This window comes from Cyrtonyx montezumae, unplaced genomic scaffold (assembly GCF_038088225.1).
Source record: "Cyrtonyx montezumae isolate F1298 unplaced genomic scaffold, pur_monq_1.0 scaffold_7, whole genome shotgun sequence".
Classification (NCBI taxonomy): domain Eukaryota; kingdom Metazoa; phylum Chordata; class Aves; order Galliformes; family Odontophoridae; genus Cyrtonyx; species Cyrtonyx montezumae.
Window position 1 is genome coordinate 31,123,618 of NW_027072078.1, and position 20,994 is coordinate 31,144,611.

The 20,994-nt window shown below is 33.9% G+C and overlaps 1 protein-coding gene across 1 annotated transcript in view; it reads right to left on the reverse strand.

Moving 5' to 3' along the window:
- Positions 1-236: 236 nt before the first annotated feature.
- LRP1B (LDL receptor related protein 1B) overlaps positions 237-20,994 on the reverse strand; it is a 575,326-nt gene continuing 554,568 nt past the window's right edge. Inside the window, exons 86-92 of the mRNA XM_065751000.1 lie at positions 20,253-20,357; positions 18,233-18,346; positions 8,891-8,967; positions 6,646-6,736; positions 4,896-5,040; positions 3,813-3,911; positions 237-1,295 (exon numbers count right to left, since the gene is read on the reverse strand). Of these exons, the coding sequence (XP_065607072.1) occupies positions 1,155-1,295; positions 3,813-3,911; positions 4,896-5,040; positions 6,646-6,736; positions 8,891-8,967; positions 18,233-18,346; positions 20,253-20,357 (772 nt within the window). The 3' untranslated portion in view covers positions 237-1,154. The remainder of the gene's footprint in view (positions 1,296-3,812; positions 3,912-4,895; positions 5,041-6,645; positions 6,737-8,890; positions 8,968-18,232; positions 18,347-20,252; positions 20,358-20,994) is intronic.

The window sequence follows — 20,994 nt, forward strand, 5'->3', positions numbered from 1 at the left end:
GGAAACCAATACTGAGAATTACTCTGGATAGCTGGATTTCAGTATTTAACCCAGACTATGAAAACACAAGACTTAGGTAAGGTTTAACTACTGTGTAATTTGGTTACATTTTATCTTATCAATATCAGACTTCATTTTCATTTAAAGAAACTGCAGTATTTTGGATTCTAAACAAGTGTGACTATTTTGTGACGGTCAAAACTGTATGCTGTGATTGTGTGCGTGTGCTTAAGGTGTTTTTCTTTTTTTTGAGTGTCTATTTCTTTTCCCCCTACTGCTTGGTACACGTTTGGGGAATTATTAATCCATAAGTAATGCATGAGATTGAGTGAATAAACATATAATGCATGTGTAGGCAATGCCCTCTTGTGCTCTAGGGTGGCTACTGTCCTACAGGACTGTTGGAGATCATATGCTTTGTCCCACAGCAAGTAAGGTTTCAGCTTCCAAGATATATCATTACTATGTTCTATAAGGTTTTAATAAATACAAAGCTTGTTTACATGGTATATATGTTTAGTATATCATGTACAGTCACTGAATTTCTGAAACATAATCATCGTGTTCATGCAAATCATTAGATGTTTCATTTCTATAGTCTTGTTTACTTCTTGGCAACCTAAAGCTAATTTAAAAGCAAGTTATGTTTGTTTGTGAAAAGTTATCTAGCTTCATCAGGATCTGAAGAGAAATTCTAATGGGCACAAAGAAGAGAGTAGACCATTCAATCATTCTTTCACCATTTAAAAAAAACAAACAAAATTACACACTGTACTACAGCTTCCAGACTACATAATGAAAAAGTGCAAATACCATCTTCATTGATTAAGTAGAACCAAAAAAGTTCATAGAAAATAGATTGCTCATTTTCACGCTACAAACGAATATGTTGTTTGCAATTTTAACAAATTTAAAGGTGTATTATTTCAGCAGCATTGTTGTAAATTGTACTGTAGTGCAGTTTCTTTATCATAAAAATACCTTACAAATGGTCAGTCAAAAGTCATCAGCAAACGAAAAACTCAGAAAACAATCCAACAGAACAAAAAAACAGAGGTAATGCTGATGCCAAAACAATTATAATACTGTTGGTACATAGAAAAGTAATCCTTATATTTTATACATTTATACAGAGTATAAAAGATAACAGCAGATTATGCCACAGTCTCCCTTATCCCAATATCTATTTTCTTTGGAAGGAGTTCTCTTCTTTCATCAACGCTTGCTAAGGAGTTTCGACAGTTTTGTCCATCCATGTATAACTTTGCATATACTGGATTGGAGTAATTTGTTGGCTGTAGAGAAATTAAGCATATATTAGATCAGACAGATGAAACCAAAATAAACATCTATGGAAATGGAAATGGTGTGGTTAAAGCTAGAACAAGGACACGGAATATAATTGGACATATTTAATAGATACCTGGATTTCTGCAAAAAATGAGTTAATTATTTAGTTCAAATTAAATTTGTGATATGAGACATGCTATTAAAATTATCGATGACATGACATGCAGCATTTTATGATATTAAAACCATAACGGAAATGAGAAAAATAAAAACAAAACAAAAAAAAAAAACCTCGAAAAATGTCTCTGAAGTTCACTTGTCCACCTTATTACACTGGAAGATTTTAGAATAGGTATGACAAAGTTTATAGAGAAGGTGCACTGTGAGACCATGTGACAAGTTTAACAGTAGAAAACTGCAACCAACAGTTTCCATATATTACCTGTTCTAAGACATCAGCATCCCATCAATAGCTGACCATGTTTTCGAATTCTGTGGCCCAAATATACAACATGATTTGACCAAAAATTCAATACTTTTGTAATGTAAATTAAACTTTCTTTAAAAATAAACCAGCGTAACTATTAACATATTATAGTATTTACAGATTGAGAAGCATTTTCTCAACAAGTCTGGTAGATTGGACTGTCATGAGAAGTCTATTGAAATGAGTGGTACTTCATTACAGGACAAGTCTATTTTTAATTCTGCAAAGCATTTGAGTTTATGAGAAATATCCTACATCTGACAGTATAAAAGGATGTGTAAAATGGATGAAACTTACTCCTCTATCTCTAATGCTATCACAAAAGCAGCATCCAAGATTTATATTATAAATGTCTCAGTTCATTTTTTCATACTTTGTGCTTTTATCACCTAGAAGATCTTTAGTATCCAACTAGACATTCAACTTTTTACCTTTAATAACTGGAAAATGTAGTTTCGTCAAAATATTCCTCTAACTTATACATAATCAAACAATGTGGCTTTGCTTATACAAATATTATACGAGGAAGAAATCAAAGATAGAAAGAAAAATAAATTATATATATATTTTTTTTGTGTGCATGTAAGATGTGGCTAGATTTTAAATTACCCAAAATAGAAGTGGGTAGATAATTCATAAATCAGCTGAAAGCATGTTGGATAACAAATGAACAAAAATTCCACAATCTTAACTCATCTTCTCCCTACTGATCAATACTTTTTCTGATCCCAGGGTTAAGATTTTCTTTAGGCTGTGTGGCTAAAGCAGCTGCTCCTTGGGGTTAGTTAAAGGCTGCCTGTTCCATCTACTGCAGGTGACAAAGGGACTGCCTGGTGCTTTATTCTTTTTTAGAATAGAGGAAGAAAGAAGGTTTGAAAAACAAGTTTCTCTTCCATATTAATTGAACACAAATATATCTGCTGTAGTAAGTTACAAGAGCCAGCTCTCAGTGGCCCATTCTCACTGAATTTGATCCTTAATATTTTTCATGATGATTACCAAAAGAAATTTAGATTTTATGCCAATTCACAGGACTTTTTATGTCATTAACCATCACTGTTAAGGATGATAACTACAACGGTACAAAGACTCTTGGAATTTATACAGTGCCTCACTGAGTTATTTCAAATATAGTAGTAGGCTCTGTTTCATGATACACTCTGTGAGTGGGTCCTAATGAAATACAGTGGGATGCAGAATGTAACTGGAGTGAGTTGACTAAGAGAAACTGTTAATGCTTGAGAAAGGCATATGATTCTAGCTCATCAGTGGTACAGTGGCCCATCAGAAACTTCACATCCTTTACAAATTGTTAAATTTTAAAATGCTAGAGAACGTATTACAGTCATGCAATGCAAATGGCACACATGATGAACATATTTACTGAGGCACATGAAAATGAATATCATACTGCCGTTCCTTTTTAGTGTTTTAAACTTTAATGTTTGCAAACATTGAATTCCTGATGAACTGTAGACAGTCTTGGTGTTTTAAAAGTACCTGCCTTAAGATTTTTTTTCAAAAATTCACTGAAAGCTGAACAATCCAAAAATGTAGTACAGGTATTAAAGGAAATTCTTCACTTAAAGTGTATCATATTCCTCTAAAATGAAAAAACCTTTATTTATTTATTTATTGTTTACTTGGAAACTTCTTTCAGCTTAATAATCTTCACTAAATGTCTGTAATTTCTTATAAATTGTAAATATATCAATACATATAGCTATGAATGTTAACCTTATTTAATGCTATGAAAACACATCACATTGCTTACTGGCTTTGCAAGCCTTTGTAAAGACACATTTCCAGTTTTAGATCATGTTAAAATGAAAGGTGCAGCTTTAATTTTGTATGTGGAGAGGAAACCCTTATTTCAAAACGGAAACATATAACTTCCTGCCACTCTTCTTGCTGTTAAAACTCAAAACCAAAATAAAAAACAAACAGAAAATGCCCCTATTCTAAAATGACACACAAAATTTCTTTAACAAGGGGTTGTGGTGGAATGAAATGGATTTGATTCATCATTTCTCACCCCTGTTGATAGTGGTCCTTTCAAGTCAGAGTTTAGGTAGATTGATGGAGCTGTGTGGGGAAGCTTGAATGCAGTGGGCCCTCCCCCTATGTATCTGGCCTGTATAAACAGAAAATTTTAGTTTCTGTGCTAATAGAACATTTTCCATGCGTAGTTGTCATCACTGTTAAATACACAGTGTACTGAATGAAACCATTATTTCAAGAGTGATGTATAGTAAAAAAGAAAAATAATCTCATAATAGTTATTCTTCAGCTTGAGAAATTCTTGCATTCAGTATGAGATAGAACTCAGTATTCTAAAATCTTATTCTATTCATTTATTTATTTCCAGAAGGGATTACAGCATTGCTTCAGTTACTCATCCTCCAGGGAGAAACTCCATTTTCAGCTTACCTCTTGTATTCTGCACCCTGACTATGTGATTCAGCGATGACATTCCTAGAGCTAACAGTAATCCGGTTATTGCTTTGTCAGAAATGCCACAGAACGATGGCTGCCCTTTGGTGTATGTCTGATTACAGAGCTCTAGGAAAGATATCAAAGCTTTACCCTGTTCATCCCATGTCACATCACTCAGAATGTTCAGTCACTGAAGAGTGGTGCAGCAGAAATGACAGCATCTTTTATAAAAAAAAAAAAGATAATTCTTAAAAGTTTTGTGTAAACGTTTTATCTATCTATCCAGCCAGGATTCTGAGTTCTTTTTTGCTTTTGAAAACTGGTGTATAAGAAGTAAGTTAGAACTCCTATGTATAATTACACTCTTTGACACTTCAAAATCAAGACTGTATGATAGTATACTACCATTCAGTATAAATTCCATGACAAAAAAAACCTCACTTTGTAGTTTAGCTCCAAATCTATTTTGGTGTAATGCAGACAATAGTAAAGAATATCCATTAAATATCATCAGACCGAAAAACAGATGTTAATATACACATGAAATTTTTTTCTAATTAAATCTAATTGTGTAGCTAAATTTATTGTCATAATTTTGTTTCTATTAATTGCATTCAAAGTCTGTATCTTTGTAAAACAAAAAATAAGTAGCACATTGGCCATTAGAAAAACAAAAAATTACCTTTTCTGCATTTACAGTAAAATCAGAAGCTAAAAGACCACCTTCACTGTGATCATGGCCCACCTCATACATGTTATAAGATGGATTGCCAATTTCAACATTGATTCCTCCATTTATAATGGGCTGCCGTCTTATAGTTTTTGTCCTGTAATGAAGAAACACAGGAAATAAGCTACAAATTATTTCTTGGATGTTTTCTCCTGAAATGGTACAAGTCTTATTTATCTTAAATATTTTTAAGAACAACAAGATGAAAAGCAAATCCTACAGAAACTCAGAAAATCCATGCATTTTTCAAACACAGTAGCAATCTGAGCATACATGTAGATCCCACATAGGCTGGAGTTAGGTTTTTATTGTATTTCTCTGTAGTGGTACGAATGTACTCACACACTATTGTGACCCTGAATTTCTCCTACCATTTCCTGATTTCTCTCACTTCCTAAGGAAAGCCTTGCAAATATACTGCAGGTTCTCCACAGTAATCAAGATGGAGCAAATGTGTCATCTCCTCATTCATTCATTTCAATTACATTTCAAACCAGCTGTTCTAAGTCAGACAGTCATAATCTATGGACAAGCAAATGATTTCATTGTGATGCATTAAAAATGCAACACTTCTCATAGTTCCAATTTGTATCCCCTGACAGTCGTTACTAGAAAGCAGGAGCTCAACAGGAATACTTTTCAAAGTTGAGTAAGAGTTTGAGAGTGTTATCAGTAAATATAAGTAAAGGAGATAACAATAGGGAAGACACACTCAGAATGATAACGGTTGAGTTCTCTTGCTTCATTGATAAAGATGCAGTTAATAGCTCAAATCTAATATAGATCCATATTCTTCAGAAATGGCATGGAAAAAACTTCTAAAATAAGCACCTACCTGCAGAGTACAAGTGTTGAACATCTAAACTTTACAGTCTTTGAAGAGATTTTTTTGTAAAAGATTACATTTTAAAATATCAAGTAAAAAAAAAAAAATCACTGAGTTCCTCTTTATGTCTTTACTGATGATTAACTTCTTCCATTGAAACAGTTTACAGTCCAGCTACTAGTTTTAAGGATTTGGCTATCACTATATTTGTTCTGTAGTAACGGTAGCATCTGACATCTAAGGAAACTCTCAGGATCAGCATTACCAACAGAGTGGCCAGGAGTGTATTATACTGGCTCTTCAAACAGAATAGAATAGAATTTTTCTTCTTAAATATCACATACTGAAATTCAGTAAGGATGACAAGTCTTGGGACTCTACAGTAGATATATTTACATCTTCACTTGCACAAAATCAGAAAAAGCTAATCAATAAACACAATGAACTATGATTAGAAACTGGAAGTTAAGCACTGGCTCTCTGTGCAAGAATTTATAGATGTAAACATTATTTCTTAATTACATGGCTCCAAAGAAACACATTAATTCTGCTTATGAAGTTTAGTAAGTCTCTGGATAAAATTATTAATCCTTATGCAGCCTTGGAAGAATTAAGCAAACTTGACAAGAAAAGATCTATACCTTTTTCTTTACCACATGCAGAATATGAAGATATAAAACAGTGATTGTTCATATAAGTTCATATAAGTTCATACAGTGATTGTTCATATACCAAACTGTAACTAACACTGAAACCAGAAACAGTTCTATTAAAAAAAAATAAATTGCTCAAAATTGCAGACCTTTGATATCAAAAAGTTGCATATATCTAAGAGATTTAACTTATTATTCCATAGATAAGTACAGAATTACTCACCTTCGTTTTCTTTTGCAGAGGAATAGTCCGATTACCAGAGTAGTTATCAAAGTCACCAGTAAAACAAGAGGAACAATGATTGCAATGCTTCCTAAAATAGGAAAAGGTAATCTCATTGAATCCTCACAGCCACTGTTTCTTAACAACTATAACATAGTTAATTTAAAAAGGCATAAATTCCTTCACCAAAAAATGAAATTTCACATGTCGAGCTTCATCAGTGTGAAATTTGAATGTTGATCAGTGAAAAAAAATCATCACAGATGGTGTGAACACTGCAAATATTTTTGTCACCACACACAACTATTGCAAATCATGCCCTCTTTTGCAGAGATTACATGTGAAGGTGTATGGAATTGCTGAGCACTTTGAACTTAAGAACTATAATCACTGACTCCAACTGCCTCTCTGTCATCCTCAGTATTATATTTAAGTCACACAACTATTAATTTAAAATATTCAGAAAGTATGGATCTGACTGAAGATCTGATTTGGTGGATAGCAATCTTGCCCACAGCAGAGGGTTGGAACTGGATGAATTTAAGGTCCATTCCAACATGTGTAATTCTGTAATTCTACAAAGAACCCTAATGTTCTTTGTAGAATTACAGAATATCTTACTTTTATCTGTGGGAAATGTGAAGAGCAGTAAGAATATTCATTTCTGGATGGCTGGCACATTCCAGTCTTTTACTGCAGTCTACTCGAGCGCCAATAATTTTGTTACGTTGATATAAGTAATCAGGACAACTACAGTAATGCTTAATGTAGCAGAAAAATAGTGCACAGATCAGACAGCGATGTTACAGGAAGAGGAAACAGGGAAGAAGAATATCCACTGGATGTTATTTTGGCAGATAAATGAACTGAGACCTGCAAAGATAAAGTCAGCAGTGGCACCCTTTGAAGAAGTCCTTACCTCTAATATAAGTATCTAGCAGTAAAGGAATGTATACTACAAATGCTTTCAATCTGCAATTACAGGCTACAGGTCTTCAGTACAGACCAATGTGGAATGCAATGCATTTCCTTTAATATCATATCCTTTAATATTCTTAATTGGTGGAAAACGAAAATAGAGGATATTGTTTCCTTGATAGATCAGCTGATTCATTACAAACAATGTTCTACGTGAAATGCAGTCTACATAAAGAACTGCAAAAAAGAGTCCTTGAATTCTACCTAGAGGCTTATTGAAAGTCAGTTTCTCAGAGGCTCACAATAAAGCAAGCACTACTGAACAAAAACCTGAAGCATCCTTAATTCACCTCAGCTTAGGAAGATTCAGCACGTAAAGAACATTACAACAATTGCTATTTTAAGATAACATTTGTAGAAACAGATGGAAGAAGGAAACTGGATGAGGGAGGAAAAAGAATTTACCTTTTCAGGTAAATTTACAAGAACAACAACAAAAATGCCTGGACAACAGCCTCCCAACCTGCCTGGGGACCACAGTAGAGCCTGGGGTCTAGCATCAGGCACAAGATGAACACATAGTTCCTAAATCATAGCAGATATTCCTTCAACATAAAATACTGATCTAGGTTTTTTGGTCGTTTTTAGCTTGTAAGTTTTATGTCACTTGTCTGGATTGCTAGGAAGATTTCATCTAAGCATCAAGCTGACCTGAATAGTGGATAATTCATTCTCCCTGCTCCTCTTGGGTTAAAAGTGACTGAGATATACAGCAGGGTACCATCAGCATACTCAGTGCACTGCAGGGAGCCTTGTCCAGTTTAAACTGCTGATGCTGTAGCAGTGCCATCCTTTTATGCTTACAGGAATGCTTAAAAAAAAATATGACAGGAGCTATTCTTATTGTCAGGAAGATTTTCACAGTAGGTAAAATACAAAGCTCTGCAGACAGCCAATGCAAAAGTTACAAACTGCTTACAACCCTATTTTTGATGCTTTCAGTGGGACTCAGATGGTCAGAGGTCTTGTACAAGTTCCCTGCACTGCAGTGATATCACCGAGTACTTGTCACTTGATACACTTTCAGAAGAGTGCAGGCTAGCCTTGAAGCAGTGTGCATGTAGTGCGTGGCATGGATCCAAACCAACGCATGGAACACTGAATGCCAATCAAAATCTGAAAAAAATTCCCTGATTTTTCCTTCCCTTACATTTAATACAGATAACCACTACATATTTCACAAATTCTTATTCTAAAGTGTCATCGAGTTAAATTTTCTAAACTGACCAAAATGGGAAAAGTGGTTGCTCTTATTTGAAGTACTTACTTGTACTGATATTGTCAGACTTGCTGCTTTTTGGAGCTGGCCTCTCACACTGTGTGCCTGACCAGTTGGCTGAGCATCTAAAAAGATCCAATTAAGATGGTAGAATTAATATACATCAGCTGTTAACACACTAACCTATTAAAGAGACCATCAACACCTTATAAAGAGATGCACAAATAACTGTGATTCTACAAAATCAACAAGCATCATGAAAGGAGTTATTAGTACTCTGCCATGGTGCTTATAACATTAAGAGTAAGGTTTTAGCTTAAAACTACAGGTTCAGTTCCTATTATTATCACCACAGATTGTTTCCAGAGTCCTTTTCTAATATTATTAGATAATAAAACAATAACCAATGGTGTATTAATGCATTTCATACAAATCATAACTATGCAATCATGAAGGAGAATGTGAGCTGGATCCATGCATAGCCAGCTTAGTCTTGCAAGGTTTATTTGTACTGCTGTTTTAGGTCAACTTTAACCTTGAAACTCTCACCGTGAATTTCACATTCCAAAAAGAATATCAGGCTGGTCACATATAACTACATACACCCAGTAACTTCCAGTACTCATTGCCTCTTCCCAGGGTGCTCCTGTCCCTCACTGGACTGAATAATGCAAGGTTTTCCATGAATAATTATTAAAGACCTAGTAATATTTTGTAATTTAAGATTGTAATAGTTTACTTGCATAACTGAGCCCAATCTTTCAGTAATACTCACAAGTTTATTGAAGTTTTCCTTCATTTTCTTATTGCATTTTATTTTTCTCCCATTCTATAGAAATTCTATAACTTAATGCTTTATACTTTTAATTTTTTAACCATATAAGTGTATGCATATTTACAAAAATGTATACACAAATGCATGTGTGAATTAAAGCACAAAAAGCTATGGATCTGAAGGGATTGGAGTATCTCTACTGGCTTCAGAGGTCCTTGAATATTGCTAATGTTAAGAATATATACTTTGTGAGCCAGGTCTCAGATGAGGACAAAGTTATTCTGCTGTAATTTCTTTGTGTGAACACCAATATGCAAATATTTCTTCACTTGAGAAGTTGCTCTCTATGCACAGAAAAAAAAAAGCAAATCAAAACACGAGGAGTCCATGCACACACTCTCAGCAAATCCATCAGAAACTGAAACAAACACCTGAATGAAATCCAATTGCTTATTCATCCAGCTGTAAGCATGATTAAGTTTACTACAGAACCTGAAACTCTCCTTGCAGAAACAGCAGGAACAGTCACTTTTCATCTGCTACTGTTGCATATTGCACAGTGCCTCATATTTTTCTAAGTATTCCTGTATTATTTATGAATTTCAACATGAGTTATCTTTAGGAAAATGCAGAACAGTACTTTGCATGCAATTCTAAGAAAAACTGTTATCTAATACTTTTCTAAGGATTAAACAAATTGCCATGTCTTGTGCTGGAGATGCACAAGTAATATTGTTCTGTGATACAAAAATGTTTGGATAGGCACAAAACATTCCAGATAAGTATTGTGGAATTGTTACAGAAGAGTCCCAAGCAGCTTTGTTAGTGATGCTTTTCATCCTCCTCTGTCTTTGCAGATCATAGCAGAAGAAAGGCTGAATTTCTCCATTTGCTCTTAAGCATCCTTGAGCACGATTCAACATCCAGATAAATCCCTTCACTGGGTTTCATATTAAGTTTGAATGGTCTTTGGATCTAATTTCTTATTGTTTTCTTTTCTTAGTAGGATATATTATTCACTCTAGCTCAAACTTCACAGAGATAAACAATGCACAGGTGGTTGTTAAAAACCACACTCATTAATTGATAGTTGGTTCAAAAATGTCCTTACATAGCTTACATGCATTATGATTTAGCATGTTCTTTTACTTATTTAAATAAGAAAAACCCTTACATTTCTTCCCAGTGATGAAAAGAAAACGTGTCACAATAATATGCTAAAACTGAAAACAATTGACATTCTAATTCCAGATTACCACCACTTTAGCTCATTCCAAGTCACACCTTGACTTTGTACCTAAATCCTTCAACTGAAAGGTTCTACTGTATAAGAGAATCATTACTGCAAACCTGCCTTAAAACGCTTAAAAGAATGTAAGATAGTGAGACATCAGAAGATACACCACTGAAATACACAATTATAAGCTTATGAGAAAGTTGTGCATAAGGTAGATGCTCCTCAAAATCTTAGAACACATATGAGACCACAACAACTGGTGAAGAAAGGAATCCTACAGCTCTACACATAGCAAACAGTGGAACAAATTGAGGTGGGAGGTAATTATTTATGTATCTTGGCATTTTAATTGGAAAAGCCAGCAATATTGAAGCGCTTCTGATACATTTAATAAAAGTATCATAAAATCGTGACAGCTAGTTGCCACTTCAAATTCATTTTCCAAATGCTTGCTGTCACCAATAAACTTCAATGGGACTGAAGCTGACAGGATGGCAAGCATTTCCTTCTGCCCTTCCTCCATGCAGGTAAAATGATTGCTCCTTGGGGTACAGTAAGCTAGTGAAGAATATTCTTGGGCAAAACAGAAAAAGAAATAAAGTCCAGGGGAAAGGCATGTTGCTAGGAAGGGAATTTGTCACAGGGAATTAGCCAGAAAAAGGCATGTGAATAAAGACAGAGTTGGGACACAGATGACAGTTAATACAGGAACATGGGAAAAACAAGCAGTTCTTAACTCTTCTAATAGTCTTCAGATACAATAAGTTGTTCTAAATAACATCAGACAATTTTCTGATACTGGATTTTTTCTGATTTTTTAACTCAGACTACTTGATATCTAGTATGGGAAAGAATTTCTGCTTTAATTGGAGGCACATAATTTTGTGCTGCCTTCCCAAATCTTTTGGTTCTGTAGAACTGCCAATACTTTTACAGTCAAAGAGTTGAGATTTGTAGTACAGGCAAAAGAGCAAAAACAAACAAACAAAAAGTATTAATAAAGTAGAATTGCATAAAGACATTGGTTTCATTGAAGACATACACGTTATCAAGAACTGTGAGGAAGGACAGTGATAGCACCCAATGCAGGCTGTACAAATACAAAATGAAACAGTGGGGAACTTGACAGCAAAGGAGATGTTGTACTCAGCCAAGTCGTGCAAAGTACTACAGGTGAAAATGCTCAGTTCCCTGTGGAATCAGCAAATAGATCAAAGAGCAGTAACATCCTAGAGAATGCCAATATAAATCCTCAAAGTTAATGTGATAAACAAAGGTTGCACATCATCTGTTGCCAAGGCCATTAATGAAAGCACGCTACAGCTCTCTCTGTTACAATTTAGGTTGACATTCAGAAAGAAGTGGCTGTCTGGGAAGCATATAGTCTGAGATACACTGAGCCTATATAGCAGTAGTTATTTATGCAGAGAAAGTAGTGTTAGAGAAGAGAGATGTTTTAAAAACTCCAAACTGAAATTGTATAGGTATCCCACTTATAATGGGAAACATTTAGAAGTCAGATATATACATGTCAGAGTCTGATCATGCTGTTCTTTACAGAACACATTCATGAGAGAACACATTTCTTTCCTTTTTCTGAAACCCTTATAGGTCAGTGCTCTGAAATGCTCTAAACTCAATTATATGGGCACTTGACCAGAAGAAACTATCTGACTGTGAAATGTCTGAACAAATAGAAGACAGTAAAAAGGCTAAATTGGAGAGACTGGATTTTTTCCCCCTCTTTTATTTATTTATTTAGGTCACTGAATTATAATATAGAAGGCAAAATATGCAGTTAAACATGAGTGGAGCACTGCTTTCCAATTCAACATACCCATGTGCAATAAAAAATGACAGAGCAGCACTAGAAGAGTGATGTTAGAAATACAACAGATTGTTTCTTTCTTAAAAATGGTAATTAGTATAGTAATTTTCTGACTTTGATTTCCTTTTTAGTCAAGCTACAAATAGTAAACATGCTAATGAAGGTATCCAGCATTACTACTGTGAGAACACATGATTTTCCATTGGAATAAGATCTAATCATTATTAATACAAATACTTGTAAGATGAGAGCAGAAAACATCTGGATAATAGTTATTTAGTATTTGTATTAAAATGTACTGAAAGACAGAAATGGAAATAATACTCTATTTTTCTCCAAACTACAGGACAACACAGTATGAAAAAATCCTTGCACTAAGGTAAATCATGAAAAAATTCCTTATTAAAAATATAAAAATTGCAATGCTTTTGGAATAAAGACATTCTTTATACAGAGAGATGGTATTATAATTACATTCATGGTCAAATTCTCAAATAACATTTCCATAACTATTTTATATAAAAATAGAACACATTTTAGCATTTTTGTTACTTGGTATCCTTATAAGGGACACAAAGTGAAGGAATTTGATGTAGAAATACAGATTACCTTGCCATTCTAAAATAATAGGAACACTGCCTAATCCAAAGGTAGGCAAAAAAATTACATTTGAGCAGCACAAGCAACCTTAAATTTGGTTACATCATACAAGCAAAAATGTGACTTGAATCATGATTTTAATTTCTGCATGACACTACTGCAGACAAATGGTGCATGGTATTCACTGGCCTTGAAATGCATGTTAGCCTCTATTATCCCAAGGTAAGAAATCAGCAGTTTGTGTACAATACATATAATGCACATGCTTTAAATTTAATAACATAGACCTACTATATAAACATTGTGTATTTAGATGACTACTACTTTAGCTGAAATTACACTGAGCAATCTAGCAAAAGGAAAAGAATGGACTGCTATGGTAAAAATATTAAAACAATGAGAGATGACTGGATCAATAGATACATGACAAATCATGTTTTTCTCTCCTTCTTACAGAGATAAATGAGGAGTGAAGCATGGAAGCATATTCTCTGCGAGATTTATCTGGACATTTGAAAACTCATGGACAAAAGATAGTTGCAGTACAATCTAACAGCTAAATGGCCTTTCCAACACCTTGTCATTTCTTCATCAACCACATCTTAAACATCTGTTTACAACTAGAATTTTAAATTAATGGTAGTTTACAATGCAAAGTGGATGAAAGGTCTACTATAATCAATAGGTTGTAACTTTATACTATGTTCAAATTCAAATTCAAGACCTTTATAAAACGTTTTTTCTTGGTTGAAAATGAAAGGTCTTATAGAGCAAGCATAATACTGTTAAATTTCTCTTGTAATTATAATTAGATAGCTCATTAAATATATCCTAGGAAAGCATATGGAAAACATTTATTTCATGGTGTTTTATGTATTTTTCTGCTCGATGATTTATGCTGTCTATCATGGTTACAACCACCTTCTCTTAAGCTGTCTTCTTGATGCCATAATTGTTCCATGCTGTAGTAGTTTTTTTCTACTCAGCCTTCAGAAAAGGCCAGAGGGAGGACTTACAGATGTCTCTTTCTTCTCCACAACCTGACTGTGGTTCTACCTTTGCCCTTTTTTGACTAACTCTACTACATTTTTACATTTACTTATGTGCTCTCATGTATTTACAGTGTTTCTTCAAGTTACACTTACGTACAAACTGCTCTCATTTGAAGTCTTCTCAGTAAAGAGGGAAAAGCAAGAGAGACGTTTGACATGACAGAATTATTTTAGGTGGAAAGGCAATCTGTATTTCTACAGAATATGAACTTGAGGGAAGGTACGGTGTTTAGGGGAACTCAGATTTGCATAAAGTGTACACATGCAGGTGTGGATGCGTGCATGCTCACACATATAGAATTTCTCTCTTCAACCCATTGAAAATAAAGTTGGCAAAATATCTCTCTTGTTCATTACATTCCTACAGGAAGTATTTATTTTGTTATCTCCATTTCATCTCTTCACGCTTCTTGTTCACATATATAAAGAAAATGATTTGTTTTCTTTATTTTTTCCCACTATTGTTTTAACATGTTACTCAGATAAAATTCTCTTTAGAAATTAAGCCATTTCTTCTTTCTCCACCCTTCACTTCTCAGACTCTTCTGCTACCACAGTCTTGCTTTCCTTCAAGCTCCTCTATGGAATATGCCTTTTAATTAATTTGAAAGATCACTGATTTCTCTACAAAAATTTGCTCTGAATTCCACAGATCCACGTATTGTAAACAGTTAAAGTGTCTAGGATGACTTAATCTTCACTCTAGAAAAACAATATTCTACTTTAGAAATACAACACAGCCTAAAGTCCTGTGAAGAGTCAACAATTCTGACCAAAGGCAACTAATTTAATACTGTGAATAGCCCTCTGAATTTCTCTCTTTCTTATAGATTGACACCTAAGAATCGGGCTCAGAAGTTAAGATGCACATACAGTAGTAAGGAAAAGATGACTACCATCTTATTTAGAAAGCTTAATAATGTAATCTTACTGTTGTCACATTAAATTCATGGTTATTCAAAAGCTTATTAAAGCATTTATAAACACTCCTTCAATTCACTTAGATGTTGATAAGGATCAAAAGAATTTACGTTTTTTGTCAGTTTTGACTGCAAACCGAAGAACAAAAACAAATAACAGTTCATATGACAAATAGGAAAAAAAATTGATTATTTCTCATCTGAATCTGATCTCGAGCTCATCCTTTCTATGGAATGATGAAGATAAGGAGCAATTCCAACATCTCCTATTCTTGTATTATACTTGTCCCCTTTCTCTGCCTCACCCCCACATACCATCACAGGGTAGTACAGAAAATATCTTTAAATAAACATAACGTTTAAAAGCTACAGAGCCAATAACTACATACATTGTCATACTGGTACACGACACCCACAGCAATGAAATTTTCAGAAAGTCAATGCCTCAAATTTAATCATTTTGATATGAAATTCTCTTTCCACTTTCACTATTGAATAGGAAGGAAAATAATATAGAAAAATACAATAAATAATAATGAAAAATATTATTAATAATTCATAGATTGTGATTATAATAATTCTTAGATTTAATTTATTTAATTAATTAGAATAATTCTTAGATTGTGTAGGATTTTTTATCCAAAACCAAAACTGTCTACACAGTATCTTTTGTGACTCAACAGAGTACTCACTGAAACTGGAGACCAACTCCACCAAATCTTCCTTTTTTGAAGTTTAATGTATAATCAAGGCCTTCACTCATTCATAAATTTGTTAGGTGGAAAGTACAAACTATTTTCCATGTACACATGATATTAACTGCATTCAGTGTTCAAAAAAAAGTTAAATTAGGAAGATTTCTGGAATAGAAAGTAACCCTAACAGCAAAAGTTCGTAAAAGTAGAATAAGTTCATATAGGCTTATAGTTCTACATAATTATGGCTATAAGATTGCCCTTAAGAGTGCTAAGGTCTTATTCACTCTAGTATTTACTGAACGATAATAGGAGCTCTATTCTGCATAAAGTTTGCTCTCTCAGCTGAGTTAGCTTCAAAAGGAAGAGGAGCTCTTACTGAATTAAAATAAAATCAGCTACTTCCAATTTCTTCCTCCTAGAAATTGTCCAGCTATGACTAGTTAAGAAAAATGTAAACCTTTAACTGTCTCCCAGAGAGCAGGTAGATCTCACACACAGCATTAACAGTAATGCATGCTGGAGGGGTACATTATTTTCTCTAATAAGGGAGCAGAACTTATAGAAAAAGGCTTTGAGATTGCTGTTCCATGGCACAATGACTCCAGTGAAGCATGGTATTATTTCATTCCTTCCTGAAGTCTTCTACTTGACAGCACAAGGTTGGTGAAATAATAAACAAACTCCATTTAAGAGCTAATTTGTGCCACAAAAACAAGGTAAAGTAAACAACCAAAGTGAGAACTGTGGCTGGCAAGGACTGAGACATATGGAACTACAGTTCTCTATCTCTCCATCAAACAACTTGTGCATTTGGCATCTGGCTACATACAGAACCACTGAAGAGGTTAAAATTCAGTTATCAACACAAAGACTAGCTAAGAGATCTAAATATGATTTAATATCGTTAGAAAAAAAATCTTTTAAGTTTAGACTGCAAATATAGTTAAAATAGATCAAAAGATCACGAGAACAGAAGTCACAAATAAATATCAATGCTACACAGAATGATCCTAATTCAAATAACTTTGCTTAAATTATACCATCACATCTCTGACAGATCTGACTACTGTTGAAAGAAAATGCAAACCTTGTTGTCAGTAAAAATTTGTATTAGAAATAATTACATTCTTCATATTCATCTGTGAAAATCTTCTGAATAAAAAAGTAAACTTTTACCTTTTAAATGATTAATGTGGTGTAAAGAATTATAAAAGTGATTCTCCACGCTTTATTTTTAGATTATTTTATCTATTACAATGCTTCAGAATAAATTTTGGAAAAAAAGGAGGAATGGTATTTGCCTTACATGGCCTTAAAAGCAGTAACATGTTTTTCCTTTGAGCTATGCTATTCTTAAAACTGAAGTATGATATAGAAAAATAGAAATTGTCCCTTGAATTCTCACCAAAGGACCACCACTGCATATTCTTCAAAAATTTAAGAACTGTTGGTAGAAACTCTAATCTAACTTCTAATGGATTTATAGTTGCTCTGGTTGCACTTAATTTGCCTGAAAAACACAGGCAAATGAATTTTGATTGCACTGTTTTAAAAATTAAGATTATTCACCATACCTTAGTTGCTCTTATTGTTACCTTTTATAGAATGATACCAATCCTTACAGAGCTTTCTGTGTTCATAAAGCTGTTTATTTCTTGATGGGATTAAATTTTCCCTTTGAATTAATAGACTTCAAATCCTTTAGCAAAATACAGCACACAAATGTATCTCTTTCATGCATTTTTTATCAGAGAAGACAAAGTTTAACAAAGCTCATACATTTCTGCTTAATAGGTGCTATTTTACAGTGCATTTTTATAAAGTTACTTTGTAAACTTATGAATACAGGCTGAACTCTTGAAATGGTAGCTAAACAGTTCCTCTATTTCTTTCCCTATAGAGATAAGAAGTAATAAGTTGGTTTTAGACTACAGAACATATGCAATGTCACTATTTGCTAAGCTTTATGCTGTGTTGGATTAAGTTGATAAAATGTCTCAAAATGTGAACAGTAAAAGCCATGAAGTATTTTCAGTACTTTCAATACACTTATTAAAAATAAAGCTTTTTTTTTTCCTCCAATGACATAGATACTCCAACAGTATGTTTAAATATACTCATAAGTGCAACTATTAAAGGGTAAGTGTGCATCACAGAAACGAGCACCCAGATTATGTATATACTGTGAAATGTATGTGAACGTGCATGACTTGAACCAATGAACTGTGGCCTGAAATGATGTCACAGAATGTGCAGCATTAAGTGGAAGGTTAAACCTACTTGCATCTTGGTTCATTAAACGCAGTTAAAGTGCAAATTCCCTCATTCTGACAGTAGTAATCACAAGGGTTCACTTTCTGGTCACAGCGCTGACTTTTAAACCCCACAGAGCATCTGCAGAATTTCAGTAAAATAGACCTATATAAATATTCTGCCTTTTGCTGGACAAATTTTAAATGCATTACATATAATGATGGCAAGACACACATACGTATGCAGGCACACCCCCACAGATACAAATAGTTGTTTGTGTTTTTGTTGTTTTGTTTTGTTCTCTTTTTTTCTTCTTCTTTTTTTCCCCATAAAAGATCTCATTTAACTACACTGAAAAGTTTCTCATCAAAGTTTATCACACGCTTTTAAAACAATGATCCTATACAAACTTATGGGTTCAGGTATTCTGTATTTTTGTCAACAGTACTACACATTTCTGTTGATTGATAAAATTCAAGGGATGACCTTAAAAATTTAAGCCTTAGAATCATCAACTGTGTTGGCATATGCTGAAACTCTCATGTACTGTAAAGCCACACACAAATTAATGCTTGAAAGTTGTTTTCCTTGAAATACAACGGCATTCCACATACATTTGAAAAAGAATAATAAATAACCAGTTTAATTAAGAAAAAGAAAGTAACAATCAAAAGCTTCCAAACTAGCCATAGTAATAATAAAGAGATAAAATCATTTAAAAATGAAGAAATGCAGTGTAGAACTGCATTTCACTATCTCTAACCACAAACCTTCAAGCATTTCTTGTCAGTCTTCCAATAGTATAACCCCTATGGTTTTGCCTTTTTGCATAGCCAGAGTGCTTGAGCTTTCTGTCTCTCACATTGCCTAGATCACAAATATTAGGCATCTAAGTTTCTTGGGAGTCTGAATACAACCAACACTTTCTCTAAGTCCATCCACCTCACCCACATCAAAAAAAGGAAGGGGTGGTCACGAAGTTGCTGAAATATTACATCTCCTTGGATAATAATTTATGTATGTCACCCTGGAAATGAAGCACTTGAGTCCAATTCTATCACCTCATATACTCCTGGAGAATACTCTGATCTGTTAGAACAGAGCTGTTCTAAGAAATGGAAGACTATTCGACAACGATGCTCTTCTGCAGCACAGAAAAGGTTGGATGACTTACTAGGTAAATGTGGAAAAAAAAAAGAAAAAAGAAAAGTAACACCAGTAAACAAACAAACAAAAACAACACAAAAAACAGGAGTGTGACTCTGTAGCTCATTGTAACAGGGAGAAGGAAAAAAAAACTAGTTCTTGCTACAATGACTTCTTTTGCGTTTAACATTTAGCAGCTGAACAAGAAGATATACAATAGCTCTCAAGAAAGGACCAGAATGTAGGGTTTTCCACCTCTTAAGAGAGTACTTAACAGTCTGGACTACAAAATCACATTTCCTTTGGTATTTGATGGCTGGGATTAAAAAAGGTATCTTGAATTATTTTCTCAACACTGGTATATCTCTGCAGGAGGGAGAAAGCTATTTCACCCCAGAACAGCAAACTCCTATGGGTACTGTAAAAGTTAGGGCTGAAACAAGAGCACATCCTTGGGCACATAGAGGAAATAATCACTGACATTATTCTTCCTGCTCCCTAGCCATCAATTTCCCTACAGAAATGTCTGGCCAATATCTCTGACCATCTCTACAGAAGACTTAATCCAATTTTGAGAAGCAGAGACAGGCAACCATCCTGTACATCTGGATTCCATTCCAGAACACACACCTATGTAGCATTTAGTCTCAGTCTCAGGATATGCATCTTTGAGTCTATATACAGTCACAATATAGATCTAAAGCATATCTTTCAATCAACATATTGCAAAAAAGTAGACAAAGTATCAGGTTACATAAAAAGCCAGAAGTACCAAATGGTGTGACAGCAATCAGAATGTCTTACTTTCTAAATAAATCTGGAATACAGATAAATCCATAGAAACTTCAGTATTTGTTGGCAGAGAGAGATTTGAACGATGTCCAAAATGCAGGATACTCACAGACAGATAGGTATATTTGTGTCTGGGTCCAGCTGACATGTACCACCATTGTAGCAGTAGCCATCACATAACTGACACGTGGAGGCAATCTTTCCATTACTGCAACTGTCATGATATATACATATATATATATATATTTAAAAAAAAAAAAGCAAAAGAGGAAAGCAATCAATATTTAATACATTTTGTGAACCACATTGTAATTATAATGATACATATATTAAATTACTGATTTTATGATACATATAGGATCTAGTGATTTCAAGAATTCTATTTTAAACTTGTAATGTGAGGTTTTTATGCAAACATATTTTTATATCTTCTTTTATGAAAATAAATGATTATTGTATGAAATGATTACTCAGAAATACAGCAACACTTCCTAATGTCTATGCTTTCATTAATGTACAATGTCTTTTTCATAGTCAAAGATACTTGGAAAAAACATAGTTCAATAGTACAGTAAAGCTAGATTGTTTATTAAATATTTCTATGAGGTCTTTTACTCCATTTGAAGACCATTCAGTTTCCTCTGTACTATGCTTCCTTCGGTGAGCAGCATTCAAAAAGTTTAAGAAGTCAAGAGCAAGAGGGTTCACCCAGACTCAGTGTTTGAACACTCAAAGGCACTGTTCTGATGCAAACATTTCAAGGGTTGGGTGTTCTATAACTAATTGTACAGATTTAAAAGACACTGCAGTGTAACGGCTATCAGATACATTACTTTGAACACAGCCCACCC